This window comes from Cornus florida, unplaced genomic scaffold (genome assembly GCF_030987335.1).
Source record: "Cornus florida cultivar Cherokee Brave unplaced genomic scaffold, ASM3098733v1 CherokeeBrave_3.0.0_Hap2_Chr10, whole genome shotgun sequence".
In the NCBI taxonomy this organism is placed as follows: Eukaryota; Viridiplantae; Streptophyta; class Magnoliopsida; order Cornales; family Cornaceae; genus Cornus; species Cornus florida.
Window position 1 is genome coordinate 113,375,293 of NW_026775580.1, and position 17,730 is coordinate 113,393,022.

General features: G+C 35.7%; 1 protein-coding gene across 1 annotated transcript in view; it reads left to right on the forward strand.

Moving 5' to 3' along the window:
- LOC132277294 (nuclear pore complex protein NUP205) overlaps positions 1-17,730 on the forward strand; it is a 55,947-nt gene continuing 38,217 nt past the window's right edge. The window contains exons 1-11 of the mRNA XM_059779114.1: positions 1-343; positions 616-711; positions 3,972-4,046; positions 4,152-4,256; positions 4,363-4,473; positions 7,105-7,264; positions 10,035-10,120; positions 11,301-11,423; positions 11,685-11,912; positions 16,524-16,613; positions 17,202-17,363. Of these exons, the coding sequence (XP_059635097.1) occupies positions 203-343; positions 616-711; positions 3,972-4,046; positions 4,152-4,256; positions 4,363-4,473; positions 7,105-7,264; positions 10,035-10,120; positions 11,301-11,423; positions 11,685-11,912; positions 16,524-16,613; positions 17,202-17,363 (1,377 nt within the window). The 5' untranslated portion in view covers positions 1-202. The remainder of the gene's footprint in view (positions 344-615; positions 712-3,971; positions 4,047-4,151; positions 4,257-4,362; positions 4,474-7,104; positions 7,265-10,034; positions 10,121-11,300; positions 11,424-11,684; positions 11,913-16,523; positions 16,614-17,201; positions 17,364-17,730) is intronic.

Sequence of the window (17,730 nt, forward strand, 5' to 3'; positions counted from 1 at the left end):
GGGACTCGGACTAATTTTACAATTTTTACTCCGCATGGCGTAGGGTATAAAGAAAGCCCGGACCTTCTTCTCACCTGCCCTCCCTCTCCCTCCTCTCTCTAAACCCCTCCATTAGGGCTTTTCCCGCCTTTTTACTCCTCAATCTCTACTGCATAACATACTTGTTCTCAGTCTTCTAGGGTTTCAATTACACGAATCAGCAATGGTGTCCCCAAAGCAACTCCTCTCCACCATCGAATCGGCACTTCTCGGCCCCACTCCTCCAACGCCGTCTCAGAGGATCGAACTCATGCACGCCATTCGCCATTCTCTCCCCTCTTTCCAATCCCTCCTCTCCTATCCGGTACAGCCTACCTATTATCTCTCTATATGTATATGTAAATGTATTTATTTGTGTATAATGAAGCTGGGGAAATTATAATTTTGAACTTGCGTAATATATTCCTTTGCATCTGGAATTTGTAAACCGTTACATTCTTCTTTATTTATTTTTTTATTTTTTATTATTTCCTTATCAGGAAATGTTTGATAAGATTTTCAGGGGAAACATATAGAATTAGCAAAACCAAGTTATTTGGATAAACTCCAGTAATCAAATTTTATTTTGTTTTGCAGCCTCCTAAACCCTCCGACCGAGCTCAAGTCCAGTCAAGAGAAGTCAGACTTCCTAATTCTTCGCCTATGTCACTTGACGACCAGGATGTTTGGATTGTTAGTGCATCTCATCTTTTACTTCATTGGATTCAATATTATTGCCTTGAGATATTCTTGTTTAGAATGAAATTGAATTTAGTACTCATCAAATCCATTTTTCAGTTAACGACTGTTCACGAATAGCTCATTTTCTCCTTTCATTCTGTGATTCATGATATGTAAATGGCGGGCAAGTTTTTATGGAATTCTTTTTTTTTGATAGTAGTTCTGTTAATTAAATATTTATCTTCATTAGTCCAGAGGAAAAATGTGTGTTGTGGGAATGTTTTACCCCGGAAACATTACCTAAATTCTGCTATACATATGTGTAATAGTATAATACCTCTTTGATGGTTGTGGACACATGGAATTGAGATTAAGATTTAGAATTCCAATATAAATTTGTGTTATGTTGGAATTTGACTTGAGCAGGAATTGTAATATATTGTTTGGATGAAACAAAGCTAGATTTCTGATTCCAGAGTTGACACGTAGGTAAGGAAGAGAGAGAGAGAGGGAGAGAGTTAGAAGAAAGATGAGAAGAAGAGTAGGAAACTTAGTGCCAAAAAATTAAAAATCAAAAGCTCAAATTCTTGTAACTTTTTCAGCAAAATAATGCAAGAACAATCCCCTTGTGACAGAAGATGAAACCCATGGTCACAAAACATAATATCCGTTATAGAGAGCACCATAATTTTCTCATGAACTTGCCACTTTTAGGGATCAATTTGTGGAAATTTTAATATGGATAGGATCACAGTTTCCTTTCGTATGGGATAAAGGCAAGAATGACGATGATGAGTAATATTGAGAAGATGAATGGTAAAAATTTCAGCCGTTCAAAGAAAAAATAGCTTAATTTATCTAGAGTGGAAGATTTTAAATAAGAGAATTTGCCAATAATGAGAAATCCATGAACAGACACCAATCAAAGAGAAAAGTCGAGGGATTGCAAAACTATAAAGAGAGAAAATAAAACTCAAGATGTTAATATTTCATGGATGGAGAACGTTGATTAGAAAACAAAACTCAAGATGTTAATATTTCATGGAGAGAGAGAGAGAGAGAGAGAGAGAGCTGGTTGATTTAACCACTGTTCCTCCACTAGAGATGGAAAGTGGGAGAGAGGGGAGTGAGGCACATATTTGCAATTCTATACTTTGATACACAACCAATTATCTAATTCATAGTTATTAAGCCAATTCTGACTAAGTGACCTTATTCTTACCCCAATTTTGCGATCCAGTCACGACTTGAGTGTATTGATCACTAGAACCAAACAACTCATCTTTCCTTCTCCAATGAGTAACTGAGCTGGGATTTGAATAATTTTTTTAACCTTTAAAAGTACTCTTGAATTAGCCGTAGGCAATATGCAATTATTGCTCACACTAATATCATTGGCTAGTAGCGGGACCATAATTGGGTAATGTCTCTTTTTACTAATATCACTAGCTAGCTGTACCAACTAGACCTCTTCCCATTGTTAACTTGTCATCTCCAGTTTTTGTACTTCATAGAAACGCTCACTTTGCCACTTCAATATTTGCAGCAAGACCAAGCACAACAATTAGGAATTTAAATTTTCCCAAGAATTTATGTTCCTTATTTAGTACCTCCCTTCCCAGTTTGTCCAGATAGAGATTTTTCTTGTAATACCATATAAGATGAAGCATAGCAGCAGCATTCTATTCACTAATAGGGAAAATACCTGAACCTTCCCTCTCCACAAAATTACAAAGGGAAGACACAGAATTTTTGCTTTAATAGAGAATTGAGAAAAGGAGAGAATGACATTCTATTTCAGTAGTTAGCAGTTATCCTTTGGGAAGCAAAAAGACATTTTACAGCCATGTTTGGATGCTAAAGGGAATTACTTTGGTTAATCGAATTGTACCTGCAAATGAAAGATACCTCCTAGTTCATGACTGTTTCTTCACTGTAATGCGAGAGCCAAGGGATTAGACTCCTCTTTAGAGGGATTTTTTGTAAGTAAAACCAATATGAACCCCATTTACTTAATAGGTAGCTGCCTTTCCTTAACTGGTTTTCTAATCCCTCGCCAACCTCAGCAAGAAGACTTTCCTGAAAACGAAGTGATAGAGTTAAACTCACTCAAAACTTGATTCACTAAAACTGTCTTCCATAGAAATTGTTCAGTAATAATGAAAAAAATAGGTCTTTTTGATTAAAAAAAAATAACCAATTGTATGCAAACTTTATTTTTAAGTGGTAACTAACTGTACGTTTCAAACACTGTAAATGGAACAAGATTGAAAAGTTTTAATTTTCAACACTTAATAGGTTGTCAAATAGTCTAGTTCTGTGTCCTCTTATCAAAAAAAGAAAAAGAAAAAAAAAGGTCTAGTACTGTCCTGGGAAAGCAATGCCAACTTAGGGCCTGTTTGGTGCGCGTTTTGTTTTAACCTGAAACAAAACAATTGTTTTGTTGTAGAGTGTTTTGAATAGTTACCGGAAACATGTTTGGTAACATCCATTTGTTGCGAGATTTCTAGAAGCAAAAACATGAAAAGCATTGAAAACATGTTTGAAAAATATAATGGTTATTTTAAAAATGTCATTTAAGAGTTTTTCAAATTTCTTTTTTACTGTTTGTCGTTACAGTACTCATTGCTACAATACGGAAACATGTAAAAACATCATATTGGTGTTTCAACTTTTGGCCACTATTCACGAAACGTTTCGGCACTGTACAAAACAAAACATTTTTTACAAAAACACTTTTTTTTTTCCTTCCAAAAACACTGCTACAGTACCCGACCTAAAACAAAAACACCTAAAACAAAACATGTACTTAACAGTCCCTTAATAAGTAAGATTGAACATTTTATATTCTTTTGCTTTCTTGATTTTCTTAACTACCAAATGGAGAGTTAGGTTTCACCTATTTGGTCCTCGTCGTCTGTGAGCTGCGTTTCCCTTTTGAACGCTTTCTATTACAATATTACTTATATATATAAAAAAAAAATTTTGGGTTTCACTTCAAGATTTCATTTCATAGTTTCCACATTCAATTTTGAGTCATGTTCTCATGCTTAAATTTATTACGTAGTATGTTTTATTTTTCTTTGAATGCTTTGCATATAACATGCCGTCAGATAATAAATTTTATGTGCCAAGCATTAAAGGTTTTTTTTTTTTTTTTGGTTTCTATGAATAACTTGTGTTTTAGACTAATGCATTTTGTTTTTCTCTTCAAGACAATGCATATCTTGTTAGCTACTGTCTGATGTATTCGTTTTGCTGGGATCTTTTAGGCTCTGAAATTGAGTGATGATCTCCACCTTAATGAAATAGACTCTGTGCGTTTGCTTGTTTCAGCCAATCAAGAGGTAAAGTCCTCCTCTTTGTTTGTCCTTTTTATTATCAACAAAAGTTTACATGTCAATAATTGATCTTTTACTATCTTGTTGATATTGTCATTTTTCCCTTCCCAGTGGGGTTTATTGGGCCGAGAGCCATTGGAAATTTTGCGCCTTACAGCTGGACTATTGTATACAGAGAGAAGAGATCTAATAACAGCACTCTACACACTATTGAGGGTATCATATATCCCCGTCCCTCTCCAGTGTGAAAGTTTGTTTTATTTAGAATTCTGATCTTGTTCCTTTTCTTCTTAAATTTAAATATATGCTCGGGGATTTGCAGGCTGTTGTGTTAGACCAGGGTCTTGATGCTGATCTTGTAGCTGACATTCATAAATATTTGGAAGATCTTATTAGTTCTGGTCTTCGACAACGGTTAATATTGCTCATAAAGGTTTTTACCTTCACCTGTTGTCTTTCACACTCTGCCTGCTAAAATTAGACTGATTCTTTCTCAAGCTTCGGTCATAATGATGTTAGTCACTGAATTGTCTAGGCACTTCTACTGGTATGAGTTATTCTTGGATGGTTCCTTCATTTATCAGTGATTTTTAATAAATGAAAGAAAATTAGTCAGTTCACAATATTTTTAAGCTTGCCTACGTGCTGGTTATAGAGCTTGCATCTTGTCAGTTCCTATTGTTCTCTGGAACAAAATTGTACAATTGTATGCTCTCTGACTGCATCTTCAAGTGCTGAAGGGTTTCTCTGTTGCATTGGGTCTGTGAATGCTATTTTTTTTTTTCCTGTACCACTTGCATTATTTGTTTGAAAATATGTTGCTGCTCAGTTGCTCGTCTATTTTGCAGATAAAGTTACTTTTGTTTCTCCAACTTTTAACTTGGTAAATAGATAATTAGAATCCCAACTGGCTCATGATCTTTATATTACGAACATATGATTTAAATAAAAAGACTGTGATTTGTATTCTAAATTTGGCAGAATTGATGGAGAAGAAGATGCATATGGTCTTGGTGGACTATGAAAAGGAAAAGTAAGGTCTTGTGTTCCAGTATGTAATATGGGCGCATGATCTAATGTTTTTTTGTGTAGGCTTCTGATCTAATCAACTTACTTCGTTCTATAAGATGTGTCTTGTGACTTTATGTCTCAGGTTCGTTTTCACTCAGTTTCCAGATATGTTTCTTGTGAATTCATGTGTCATGTTCCTTTTCACTGAGTTGCCATTGGATCATTGTTGTCATATGGTCCGGGCTTGTCATCTTTCTTTTGTCATTCGTTAGAGGCAGGGATGGCAACTAGGGGAGTATGAGGTGCACCGCTTTCACAACCATACCATTCTAATACCTTAACCTTAACTAGGCTTCATTTGATCCTCGATCCCAGTTAATTCCTTCAAACCAACCCCGCATTGCTGATTATGAGCAATTTCCTTAAAAAGATAAAAAAAAACGATGGGCGAGTACATTTACATTCTTTGATTGAATACGCTATGTAATCAGAGCCGAAGGATGAAATAACTTGATTTGGATTGCCTATTGTCGTTGACTGGGAAACGGGGTTATGCGTGGAGAAACCTTGGATATCAATGGTTTAATTTGCAAATCATGCTAATGTTGGATTTGAAAACCTACTAACATATTGCGGAGATGTTGGAGAAATTGGAAATATGGAAGCAATCTTTTCAGGAGTTACTTTAGAAATTGACAAAAGAGACGGACCTTTTATATGAAAATTTTGATTAAAACTGTGACAGGGGCACCTTTTGGAAGGGCAAGCTTCAGCATGAACAAGGGTAATGCAAAGGTTATAGTGGTGAGGCTGAATGGTGAAAGAGAGGGGATCAAGAAAGATTGTTTGTTGAAATCTTAAATTTGGTTGACATAGCATTGGGATATTTGATATATTTTCCCAAAATGGGGGACACAGTGATATATTGTTTATATAATTGGGGCAGGGCTGGTCTAGTAAAGAATGTAGAATACTGATCCTGCCTAGAACTCCGGTTAGGTATGCACTTTTCTCACCAAATCTTCCCCTTGTTTAGTCCTTCACCAAACTTGTTCAAGTAGTCAAATAGCCATTCCTGCATTGAGATGTTCTGCTAACTGCTTCCCTAGCTATGTATTCTAGGATTGCTATATTAAAGGCTTCTATCAAAATGGAATGTTGTGTTAGTACTTCTCTACTTCTTTAATTGTCTGAGTAGTGAGTAGTTTTGAAGGAAAAACTTGTCATCAATGGTCTGACTTTTGATGATATTCTCTTTTTATGTAATTGGCTTCTGTCTTTGAATTCCTTTCACAGGAAACTTTCAGAAATGCACAATGATAGGGGTGGTCTTATTTGTAATTTGAATGCATTGGTTTTGGAAAATGTTTCATCCCCACCATGTTCTTCCTTGATAAATTCTTAATTAAATAAAATAAAAGTGATTTGGATTTTCATTGGTTATCATGGTATCAATTTTAAGACAATTACATTAAGTTTTGATGAAGTTGGGTTAACTGTGATTTTTAAGTGTACGAAGGGCAGTTTACATTTCTGTCAAGTGTTCTTTTTCCTTTTCTATTGTAGAATTATTATATTTAGTGAGGATAAAAGTTCTTTTGGTCCTTGCTGTCATGCAAACTTTTATTTACCTTTTTATATCTTAGATATGGCACATTTTTGTATACTTATGCTTTTGCTGGTAGAATTAGGATTTGTGTTCCTCTGAGTAAGCTGTTATGGAACCTCCTAGTGTTGCTCAGAAATATAGTTACAATAACATTCAAAATTCATTGATTTGACCAAAAAGACCAACAAACTTGCCATGATACGACACTGTTAGTCATGTAAAGAAAAATATCCATCTTTGCATGAGGGATCTATTTTCTGCTTAATTTGATCCTATGATATGGTTAATGGTGAAAAAAATTGGTGTTTTTTTGTTGGGAATACAAAATTACCTACTTAAAATTTCCTTGTCATTGCCAACGCTGATGGTGATTTTTATTTTTATTTTTTTAATATTATTTTGTTTTTCTTCTTGTGTATAATGTTGCTATTTATTTCATTCTAGGAGCTCAATCGAGACGAACCAGCTGGTTTGGGTGGGCCTAACTCTGAGCCCTATATTCTTGACTCAAGAGGCGCTCTTGTGGAACGACGAGCTGTGGTTTCTAGGGAACGACTCATCCTTGGTCATTGCCTTGTCCTTTCTGTTCTGGTTGTGCGGACAAGTAAGCTACAAATGGCCATTGTGTCCAGTTGGTTTTTCACAGTTGCTTTCATCTTGAAGGCCAATCGTGCCCTACTTTTTGAGGTTTTCATGCACAATAGATTGGTTTTCTATAGGAATATTTGTAATTTTAAAATTTAAGCCTGAATACTTTTCATCTTATGATTTGGTAAGAAGCGCAGACACTTCTATCGGGGAGCTGTTTTTGGATTGGATCATGTTGGACATTGATGCTTCTTGGACTTCCAAACATTTGTCTGACACATTTTTGGATGCATCTAAAGTTTAAAAATAAGTTTTTATTTTTGTTTTTAATTTTAGGCACATGGCCTATACTTATCAAATACTTGCCAACATGTGACCAATAAACTTTATACAATGGATAAGACTTAGCATGAATTGAAGAGTTATTGTAATAAAGAATAAAATTATAGGCTTATGTTAAATTTATAAAAAGTGCGATCGTATTAGAAACAAAATATGTACAATTAATTTTATTGAAGGGGAGTGGGGATGAGAGTAAGAAAGGACAGAGAAGTCATCAATTGTGTGTAGACATACCTACACATAACTATGTACATACGCATACACAAACAGATCTATTTGATGTCATTATAACTTTCTCTACATGAGAAGTGTGAGTATGATTGTATGATGAATCATAAATTTCATCTTGTCATATAGTATTAAATTTAGTTGTCATGAAGTAACGCCTGCATATATAATATATATTTTTTATATAATAGTTATGTATATTATTAAAGTTTCCTCTTTTGCTCATATCCTACTTTTTAAGACTTTATATGTTGGCGTGTCTGTATCCTATATCAATTTCCATGCTTCTCAGGTGATTTATAACTTAATGCGAGTTCCATTTTTGTTTTCTTGGGAGATATTTTTTTCCTGAGTTGCTGCAAGTTATTAGTTTCTTTTTTGCTTGATTATATAAGGAAGACAGCCTTGTTAAAATCTTGTGCTCGCATAGGCTCTGCATCCTAATGTTCTTTAGATGGAAGTCTTATCATATGTGTGCTATCCAGAGTGTAGCTATGACAAACTTGAAGTTACTGCATATTTATCATCATTATCACTGTGGTATCTCAACCTCACAAAGGCTTCATCCCAATTATAGGGCTCTGCCATACAATGTGCTGTTGGCATAGTCGTTACTAACTTGAATATCCACTGTTTTGAGTGGTGGGCCATTTGGTTGGTTTTTGGTCACACACTTACTCTGAGCTGTTGTACATAATTGTGGTGATGATGACGATCATCACCACAATCAGCATTGTTGTTGTGATCATCTAACTTCGTAAAGGTTGACCCAAGCCATTGGGCTTCGATACACAAATGTTTTCCTTTATCAGCCAAATCTACAGCCATCTCCTTTGTTGAATCCTTGTCATGATCATTCCCACCCTTCTGTTTTTTCATTCCCTTTATCCTATTTGGTCTTTTTAACTAGACCTCAAACAACTCATTACTGCTGCCTTCATGTCTTTGGTGCACGTGGTGAAACCTTCATGAATCATGTATGACCTTCACTCGCTTGGTGCCGCCTCTGATTTCTCAGCATTGATTTTTGTTGACTACCATCTACTCTAAAAGCTTAAGTTATTAGAGAGGGTGTAACTTTAATATTTAAATCCTCTAACATTCCCCCCTCACGTGTGGCCGCCTTTTAGGTCCAACACGTGTTTAAATTTTAATTATTAGGGTGACGGTGAGGTTCAAATCACATGACCTTCCCTGCTCTGATACCATGTTGACCACCATCTACTCTAAAAGCTTAAGCCTTTAAAGATGGTGTAACTTAAATATTTAAATCTTTCAACACGCCCTCTCATGTGTGTCCTTTTGGTCCAATGCTTGTTTCAATTTTAATTACGAGGGTGACTGTGAGGTTTGAACTCAGGACCTTGTCTGCTCTGATACCATGTTAACAACCATCTACTCTAAAAGTTTAAGGTATTAGAGAGGGTATAACTTTAATATTTAAATACTTTAACAAGCCCCTCACGTGATACCATGGTAACAACCAACTACTCTAAAAGCTTAAGCTGTTACAGAGGGCACAAATTTAATATTTAGATCTTTCAACACGCCACCTCACGTGTGATCTTCTTTTTGGTCCAACACGTGTTCTAATTTTAATTATCAGGGTGACAGTGAGGTGGTGACAGTGAGATTTGAACACAAGACCTACCCTACTTTGATACTAGAGGGTGTAAGTTAAATATTTAAATCCTCCAACACGCCCCCTCGCATGTTGTTTCAATTTTAAATCAGGGTGACAATGAGGTTTGAACACAGAACCTATCCTGCTCCGACACCATGTTGATAACCATCAACTCTAAAAGCTTAAGCTGTTAGAGATGGTGTAACTTTAATATTTAAATCCCCTAACAATTTTATATTTAATCATTTCCTACTGTTTCCATATTTAAGGCGTATGTAAATATTTTAAAAGTTACCAATTTGTTGAAGGTGTCAGCAAGCTTATTGGTACATTATCTATGTACGTTAATGAGAGGCTTGGGGTCAAATCCTGACTGCCTTGTTCTTTTTCCTTTTTGAGGTGGTGTTACATCCTATTTCATAGCTCAGTATTTCCTTCTGAAGTTCTGACCACAAAAAGATTTACTAATCTCTTTTGCATTTTTGCACATAATTTAGCAAGCGGAATGTACATGTAATGTATGAGTTTTTTTTAATTCTTTTCCTCCAAGAATTTCACTTTCTAACGGTGCCATTTCTTTTGGCTTTTGCAGGTCCAAAAGATGTAAAAGATGTGTTTTCCACTTTTAAAAATAGCGCAGCTGAACTAAATAGTAGTGCTGATGTCCTAAAGCATCAGGTCTTACTATATTGTCCATCTTGGCTGAATCATTAGTGCTCCTTTCTTTTGTGCGTTTAAAGCACTATAATTGTATGTTATGGGGATCATTAACTAATTTGTGATGTTATGTATTGCACTATCTGTGTTTTTATATGTATTTTTCTAAACATAGAATAGGATAGAAGCGTTCAAGACAGTGTATATACACATAATGGGGTACCTAAAATTTTAACTTGATTTGGTGGAAATTCTTTAAGCAACATACCATTACTGGATTGGTAGTTGAAATATATAGCATAACACTTACCAATATATATATATATATATATATAGCATAACATGTCAAAATTTGGAAAAATTTGACTAGAGTGTAGGTATGCAAGAATGTATACATACTTTAAAACAAATTTTGAAATACATTTTACTCAAATCAACTTAATAAAGCTTTATCCTAACTATTTGAAGTTATATATATATATATATATTATTAGCCCTAATTAATTTGGTTTTCCATTTCCAGTAGCTTTATTCTCAATGTGGATCATGTTACTATTCCTTAATGACAACATGCAAATAAACTATCGTATTAGGCTCTCATTCATTTCATCTCTAATCTTATTTTATACTTAAATCTTTTAAAAAGTCTCAATCATTAAATTAGAATAAATACATAGTATGCATATATTAGTACTTTTTTTTTTTTTTTTTTGGGTTCGAAACTTTGGTTTGCCAATTTAACACCATATTTTACTTGTGGTTTGGACTTCCTTGTTCCACCACCAAGTTTCCTTAGATAAGCTGCTTCTTTTAATTCTCGAAGGCCTATTTTGATATTCTTTTTATAAAGCTGTCCATCCTATCATATATTATTTTTGTCTTCTAAATTATATGTCAGTTCTTTTAGCATCTTGCTCTCAAATAGTTCTATTTTCTTTATTTTTTAAATTTCACCACTTAGTTCTTTATTTTCTAACCACTTCTCTCCTTATTGATTCCTATAGTTTATTCATCTAAAACCGTCAATTATAATGCATGGTCAAGTTTTGTTCCGGAATAACCTAAAATTTGCATGTTGTTGATATACTCATCTAGTTAGAAAAAAAAGTGACTCCTATTTGATCCAATTTTTTTGATATTAGATTTTTTTTTTTTTATCGACTATTTATTTGTTTACATTTTTTTTTTTGGGTCTGTGCAGATCACATATAGCCTTCTTTTTTCTCTTGTAATCACTTTCATATCAGATGCTTTGAGCGCGGTACCCGGTAAAGCATCTGTCCTGTCACATGATGCTTCTTTTAGGCATGAATTTCAGGAAATTGTAAGTTGAATAATTATCAACGCCCTCTTAATGTAGTTATACTTCCCCCACCCCCTCCATCCCAAAAATAAGTGTCTCTTGGTGATTCGCAACTTTTTAAGGGGACATGCCTGTCAAAACTTGAGGATAATTTAGGAAAGATTTTTTTTTGGGACACTTATTTTCAGACATCTCAAAAAGGAAGGGGACACATGTTTTGGGATGGAGGGAGTAGAATTTTTGCCATTATCAGAAAGTTGTTGATGATCATGCTTCCTTTAGGTGATAGCTGCCGGAAATGACCCAGTTGTTGAGGGCTTTGTTGATTGTGTTAGACTTGCATGGGCCATACATTTGCTTTTAATACAAGATGGTGTGGATTCAAGGGAGACAGTTTTGAGTGCTTCATCTAATGATATGCGAAATATTTCTTCATGCTTGGAAGTTATTTTCTCGAACAATGTTTTCCAGTTTTTGCTGGATAAGGTTCTCCGGACAGCAGCCTATCAGGTTTGTCTTTGATTAAATTTGTTGTAAAAAATTTGTAATTGTTTCTATTATGGTTACATGCAAATTCCAATTAGTGCATAATCCATATGTTCTGTTAATGTGTTGACTTGTATACATTGTTGTGTAAGTCGAATATCAATCTTTGGTTACCTTGAAATATTTGCTAACTACTGTCCTTCCTTCCAACCAACAGAATAGGATAGTTATGTTTAAATAATTTGTTTATTTATTTTTGTCCTTCTCACTTTTTAAGTTCCTTTAATTATTTTCTTTGATTCTCCTACTCTTGAGGGTAAGGATGAGATTTTGTGTCATTTACATCAGCTTTATCATGTTATGTATTTGGGTAAATTACATTCACACCCCTTGAGGTTAGGTCTAATTACACATGGTGGTCGAAATAGGCCTTTATTACATTTAGAACCCTTATGGCCATTAAGTGGTTACGAACGTCAAAAATGTGAATGAAATGTCAGTTGTACCCCTGATTTTTATAAGAATAAAATTAAAAAAATGTCTTTTAAAAAAAATTATGACAGTATCCTTCCATTTCCTCTCTCCCTCTATCTCTTTCTGTTCATCACAGCCCATCCCCAATCACAAAATTCAGCAGTATTCTGTTCATCACCGTCGCAAACAAAAACCCAATCACAATATCCTCCACCCTTGCAACACAAAATACCCAGCCATCACCAGTGTCTACGTTCCCGAGCTTGTGGTCACTGCAGGAGAATCTTCAGCTGTCGTTCTTCTCGGCGGTGACAGTGCCGCCAATGCAGGGTGGTGTGTTTGGAGAAGGAATTGGCAGATTATTTTATGACAAATTGAAATAGCTTGCGCTGTGCGATGCTTTAGAATTTTTGTACGTTTTAAATGTTACATCATTTTCGTTTGTATGTAATTTGTGATTGAATTTGTTCATTGACTCAATTTTTTTGTTGTGCTTCTGCTATATGGGACTGTGGGGAGCTGGCTGCCGCCGCTTGAGAATCCAAAAGTGGATGGCAGAAGGATGGCCGCGGGACCCACCGAGCTTGATTGCATGGAAATTTCTAAGATTTAATTTTCGTTCTTATCTGATTAGCTTGGAATTAATTTGGTTTTTCTTCTTTGTGGATTATCTTGATCAAGATCTAGTTTAAATTGGCCACCTTTAGAGTCACAAAAAGCTTTTCTTCTTTGCTTTCTTTCTTTCTTTTTGTTTTTTTCCCCTTTTTTTTTTTTTTAATTTTTTGAATGAAAATTCTTGTGTAGGTAAAACTTTACCTGTTAGAAAGAGAATTTTACTGGAAATTGCAATGGAGATGGTTTGCAATGGAGATGGATGGGAGATTCATTCTAGAAACCACATATATGATGGTTTGGGTTTACAGTAGTTCCGGAGTTGATAAATATATTTCTAGATTTGCTGAGTCTCACTCAGTGCTCCTTTGTGAACGACACTTTCGCAGACGTTGTTTTGCATCAGTGTGGGGCATTTAAAGCTTCGAATAGAATGTTATGGTCATCTATGCTAATCTCTTTCAATAGTCATGGAGGTTTTGGTAGGAAGATGTTTCTAGATTTCATGTGGTAGAATGTTATGGTCATCTATACAATGGAATTTTTGTAATTTTATATTACTTTATAGGGCCATTAATGTCTTCTGGACAAGGAAAGGGCTGTTTGGTCATTTCGTCAATTTTTTTAACAGTTCTATCTGCACTTTGACATTAAGGGGTCATTGAGCATACGCGCCAATCCTGAGGGGTAAACAGTGATATTAGGCCCATTTTCTACCACCGTGTGTAATTTGGTCTAACCTCAAGGGGTGTAAGTGTAATTTAGCCTATGTATTTTGAAAAGAACAAACTCTTGGGTAATTTCATTCTCTCTTCTTTTTTTTTGATAAGTAAAAATTTATTAAGAAAGCGCTCAGAAGGGGAGCGAAGCCCAAGAACAAAACAAGAGGCCAAGGAGCGCTTCAAGCCTTCAAAGAGGCCAAAAAAACAATAATCACCAAATACAAAGAGGCGTAGCCCTCCAAGCGTCCTGAATGAGGGCCCCCACTGAAAAACCTCTCCAAGCCTCAATCAACCCTCTAGAGGAACAAGGCATGACCCAAGGGATCCCAAACAAACCAAGCATTAAATCCCAACAGTTCCTAGCCATGTTGCAATGCAATAGAAGATGATCGACAGTCTCCTCATTGCTCTTACACAAATAACAACGATTCACAACCACCTGATTCTGTCTCCTCAAATTATTCTGGGTTAGAATCCTACCCAAGACAGAGGTCTAAGCAAAAAAGGCCATCTTGAGAGGGGCCCTAGAACGCCAAATAGACTTCCAAGGGTAATGACCTCCAGCGCCAACTGTAAGACATCTGAAAAAGGACCGAACCTCAAAACGACCCTGAGAGTTAGGATTCCAAAGCCAACAATCCGAATCCCAGCAAAAATCGCCTGTTGATACAATAACTCCAAAAAGCGAGTGACATCCTCAATTTCCCAGTCCTGAAAATGAGTCCTAAACTGAACATCCCAAGTCAGCCTCCCGTTATCAAGATGATAACAGTCAACCACCATGGCCTGCCTATGAGAAGCAATCCTGTAGAGCCGAGGGAAAGCAACAGCAAGAGGACGCTGTCCACACCAAACATCCTCCCAAAATCTAATCCTCCTACCATCACGGATCCGAAAACGAACATGTTTACTGAAATCATCCCACCCCTTCCGGATGAGAGTCCAAACCCCCATCCCTCTAGGAACACGCACCTCAAGAGAACTCCACCCTCCACTGCTCTCCCCAAATTTGGACACAATAACCCTCCTCCAAAGCCAACGCCTCTCGACCCCAAACCTCCAAAGCCATTTCCCAAGGAGAGCCTTGTTGAAAGGCAACAACTTCCTAATCCCTAAACCACCATTCCGAATTGGACGACACACTTGCTCCCAACGAACCAAATGATACTTGGAACTCCTCTCCACGACCCCCCGAGAGAAAATTACGCTGTAATCTTTCGATTCTCTCAGCCACAGAAGAAGGAATCTGAAAAAGAGAAATGAAATACGTGGGAAGACATGAAAGGGTACTCTTGATCAGAGTGACCCTACCCCCCTTGGAGAGGTACTGTTTCTTCCATCCCGCCAGTCTCTTCTCGAATCTATTAACAACCGGGTCCCAACTTCCCACACACCTCGAAGGGACGCCCAGGGGCAACCCCAAGTAAGAAATGGGAAACGAGCCAGTGCGACAACCAAGAATCTGAGCAAACATCTCAATCTCAGGGATGCTGGGGAGGCATTTATGCTCCAACAGGGAGAGTTGCTTTTGGGTGGAGGCCACTTTGCAACCAAGTTTAATAATATGTATATTTTTAATTACATGAAGCAATGTCAACAGAAAATACCTACCAAAATTTGATGAGATCATCCCTAAGAGGTGATGTGATGGAGGCCACTTGGCGTTGGCGTGAAGGTTTGTTGATCAGGACTTTTGTGACTTTTAAGAGTGGATGGCACTTTTGTAAGGAATCAGCTACTGTTATTTTAACTAATTAGAGTTATTAAGGGATCTTTTGGAAAATTCTAGTGGATTTTAGTATTCATTTAGATCAACGCAACAAAGAATATATATATATTAGTTAGTTTGGTTTTTCTTTGCATTCTATGAAACTGAATTAAATTTGTTATTTTCACTAATTTGTTAGTCAGATTTGTTGAAGTTGAATTATCGTATGGGTATTTTGGTTCTCCGCATATAGAACTGGCCCTTGTTTTATCTATATTCATCACCTCCACTGCATTTGGAGCGTGCTTATCTCTTTTTCGATAGATTTCAGATTTGTTTCAGTTTATGCTAAGAGCCATAGGGGAACCATATGTTTTCAGAAAGTGTTCCTTTTCAATACCAAACTTACTTATTGATTGAACGGCTGTTTTATGTATACGAGCAACGAAAGGATTCTGTTAATGTATTGAAATGTTCTGAACCTCCGTTATTGACTGTTTCCATTCCCCCCCTCCTCAATTTAGTTGTTTGCTAATTTGTGACTTGTAATGCCTACTTCAAACTGTTCTTCTGTAATATATTTATAGACCAAGTAATTAATTTCCCTTCCTCTCTCTTATTTCTCTTTTTGTTTTTCTTTCTTTCTTTTTTGCTGTGAAATTTTCCCCCTTCTTTTCTCTAAGTTGACCTTATGGGTTTGAAGAAAGTTGCATTTATTTCAAGATGAAAAAAAACAAAAATTTCCTCCTTGCTTTCTACTAAAGAAGGGCATTATCCAGTTTGTTCCTTTGGCTGAGGGCGCTGTGGACTGGGTATGGATCTATTCTTTGGCATTATTTATCCAAAGTGGCTGTTCTCAGACAATCTACTGCTTTATCTTCTTCATCTTTTGCTTTGTGTCTTTTATTTGCCTCCTTTCTCCTAATGTCTCACTTCACAGATACACCACCAAATTCCGCTTTTTTACTTTCCAAGGACATGTCATCTTGTTGGTTTCTAGTCTTTTTTGGATTCATGCATTTTATGTTTGTTTTGGTCATTTTGAGGTTACTTCTCATTTTTCTTTAGTGCATATTTTCAAGTACGACTTCGATTTAATGTCTGTTGTTATTTGTACAGAATGATGATGAGGATGTGATCTATATGTACGATGCTTATCTGCACAAGCTGATTACATGCTTTCTTTCTCATCCACTTGCTAGAGATAAGGTCAGTTGAAGTTTTCCGTTTCTTGTGCTCTTCAAATATAGTAAATTTTTTCCCCCAGTAGCTGGTCTTAATATTATGTCCGAAATCTCTGAAAAGGAGGTTGTTTCCTATTACTTTACCAATCATATTCATCATTTTATCACATATGTATATTTTAGAACATTAATATATATTTATTCACTTAGATATGGATGTAGGTGATCAGAAAAGAACCGTTTCATTTTAAAATTTTGTCCCATTTATGAAGAAAGCTTCTTGTTGTGTTGCTCAGTATGTGGGACTTCTAATCTGTGTCCTTTATTCATTTGAAGAATATGTGGGAATTTATAACTTGGTGTTTTTGAGTTTGAATTTCCAACATAAATAGATGTATTAATTCTTGCATATAAATTATTTTTTTTGGTGTTTTATAGGGTGCTTTTTATAGGGGGCCTTCAAGCATTCAGGCCTTGAAGTACATTTTGTTGTTGTCTTTTCTTTTAGTTAATAAAGTATGAATTTATTATTATTATTTTTAATTTCCAAATGTATTTATGTTTGCTTGCATCCTTTCACTATTGTCATGGTTGTTGTAACACCTTCTGCCAGGTAAAAGAAACAAAGGAGAAGGCAATGGCTGCACTTAGCCCATACCGGATGGCTGGATCACATGATTATATGCGTGACAATGGTGTGCATTCTCAGCATGCCGCTGAAACAGTCTCTCAACCATTTGTCTCTCTCTTGGAGTTTGTTAGTGAAATTTATCAGGTCAGTAGGCTCGTTATTTGTACTATGATTTATGTTAATCTAGTTATCTTCATTGGGTGTTTTAACTGTGTTGGTCTCCTGCTACTGTTTAATGTTTCTGTACATTTGCAATTTATTTTGGTGGTTTCAAGAATAGTAATTTTGGCTCATATTTTATGATAAAGCAATATATCTCATAATCATTACTCCCATTAAATCTAAGTTAAGACCTGGGTAACTGCTAGTATAAGCTTGAATGGTGATTTATGTAAGTTCTTTCTCAAGATACCCACTTGAACAATGATAGAATTATTCATAGTGAATAAGAATGTAATAGTGCTAAATGAATCTTGTAAAAGCTTTCAAATCTAGAAGAGATCTTATTTGA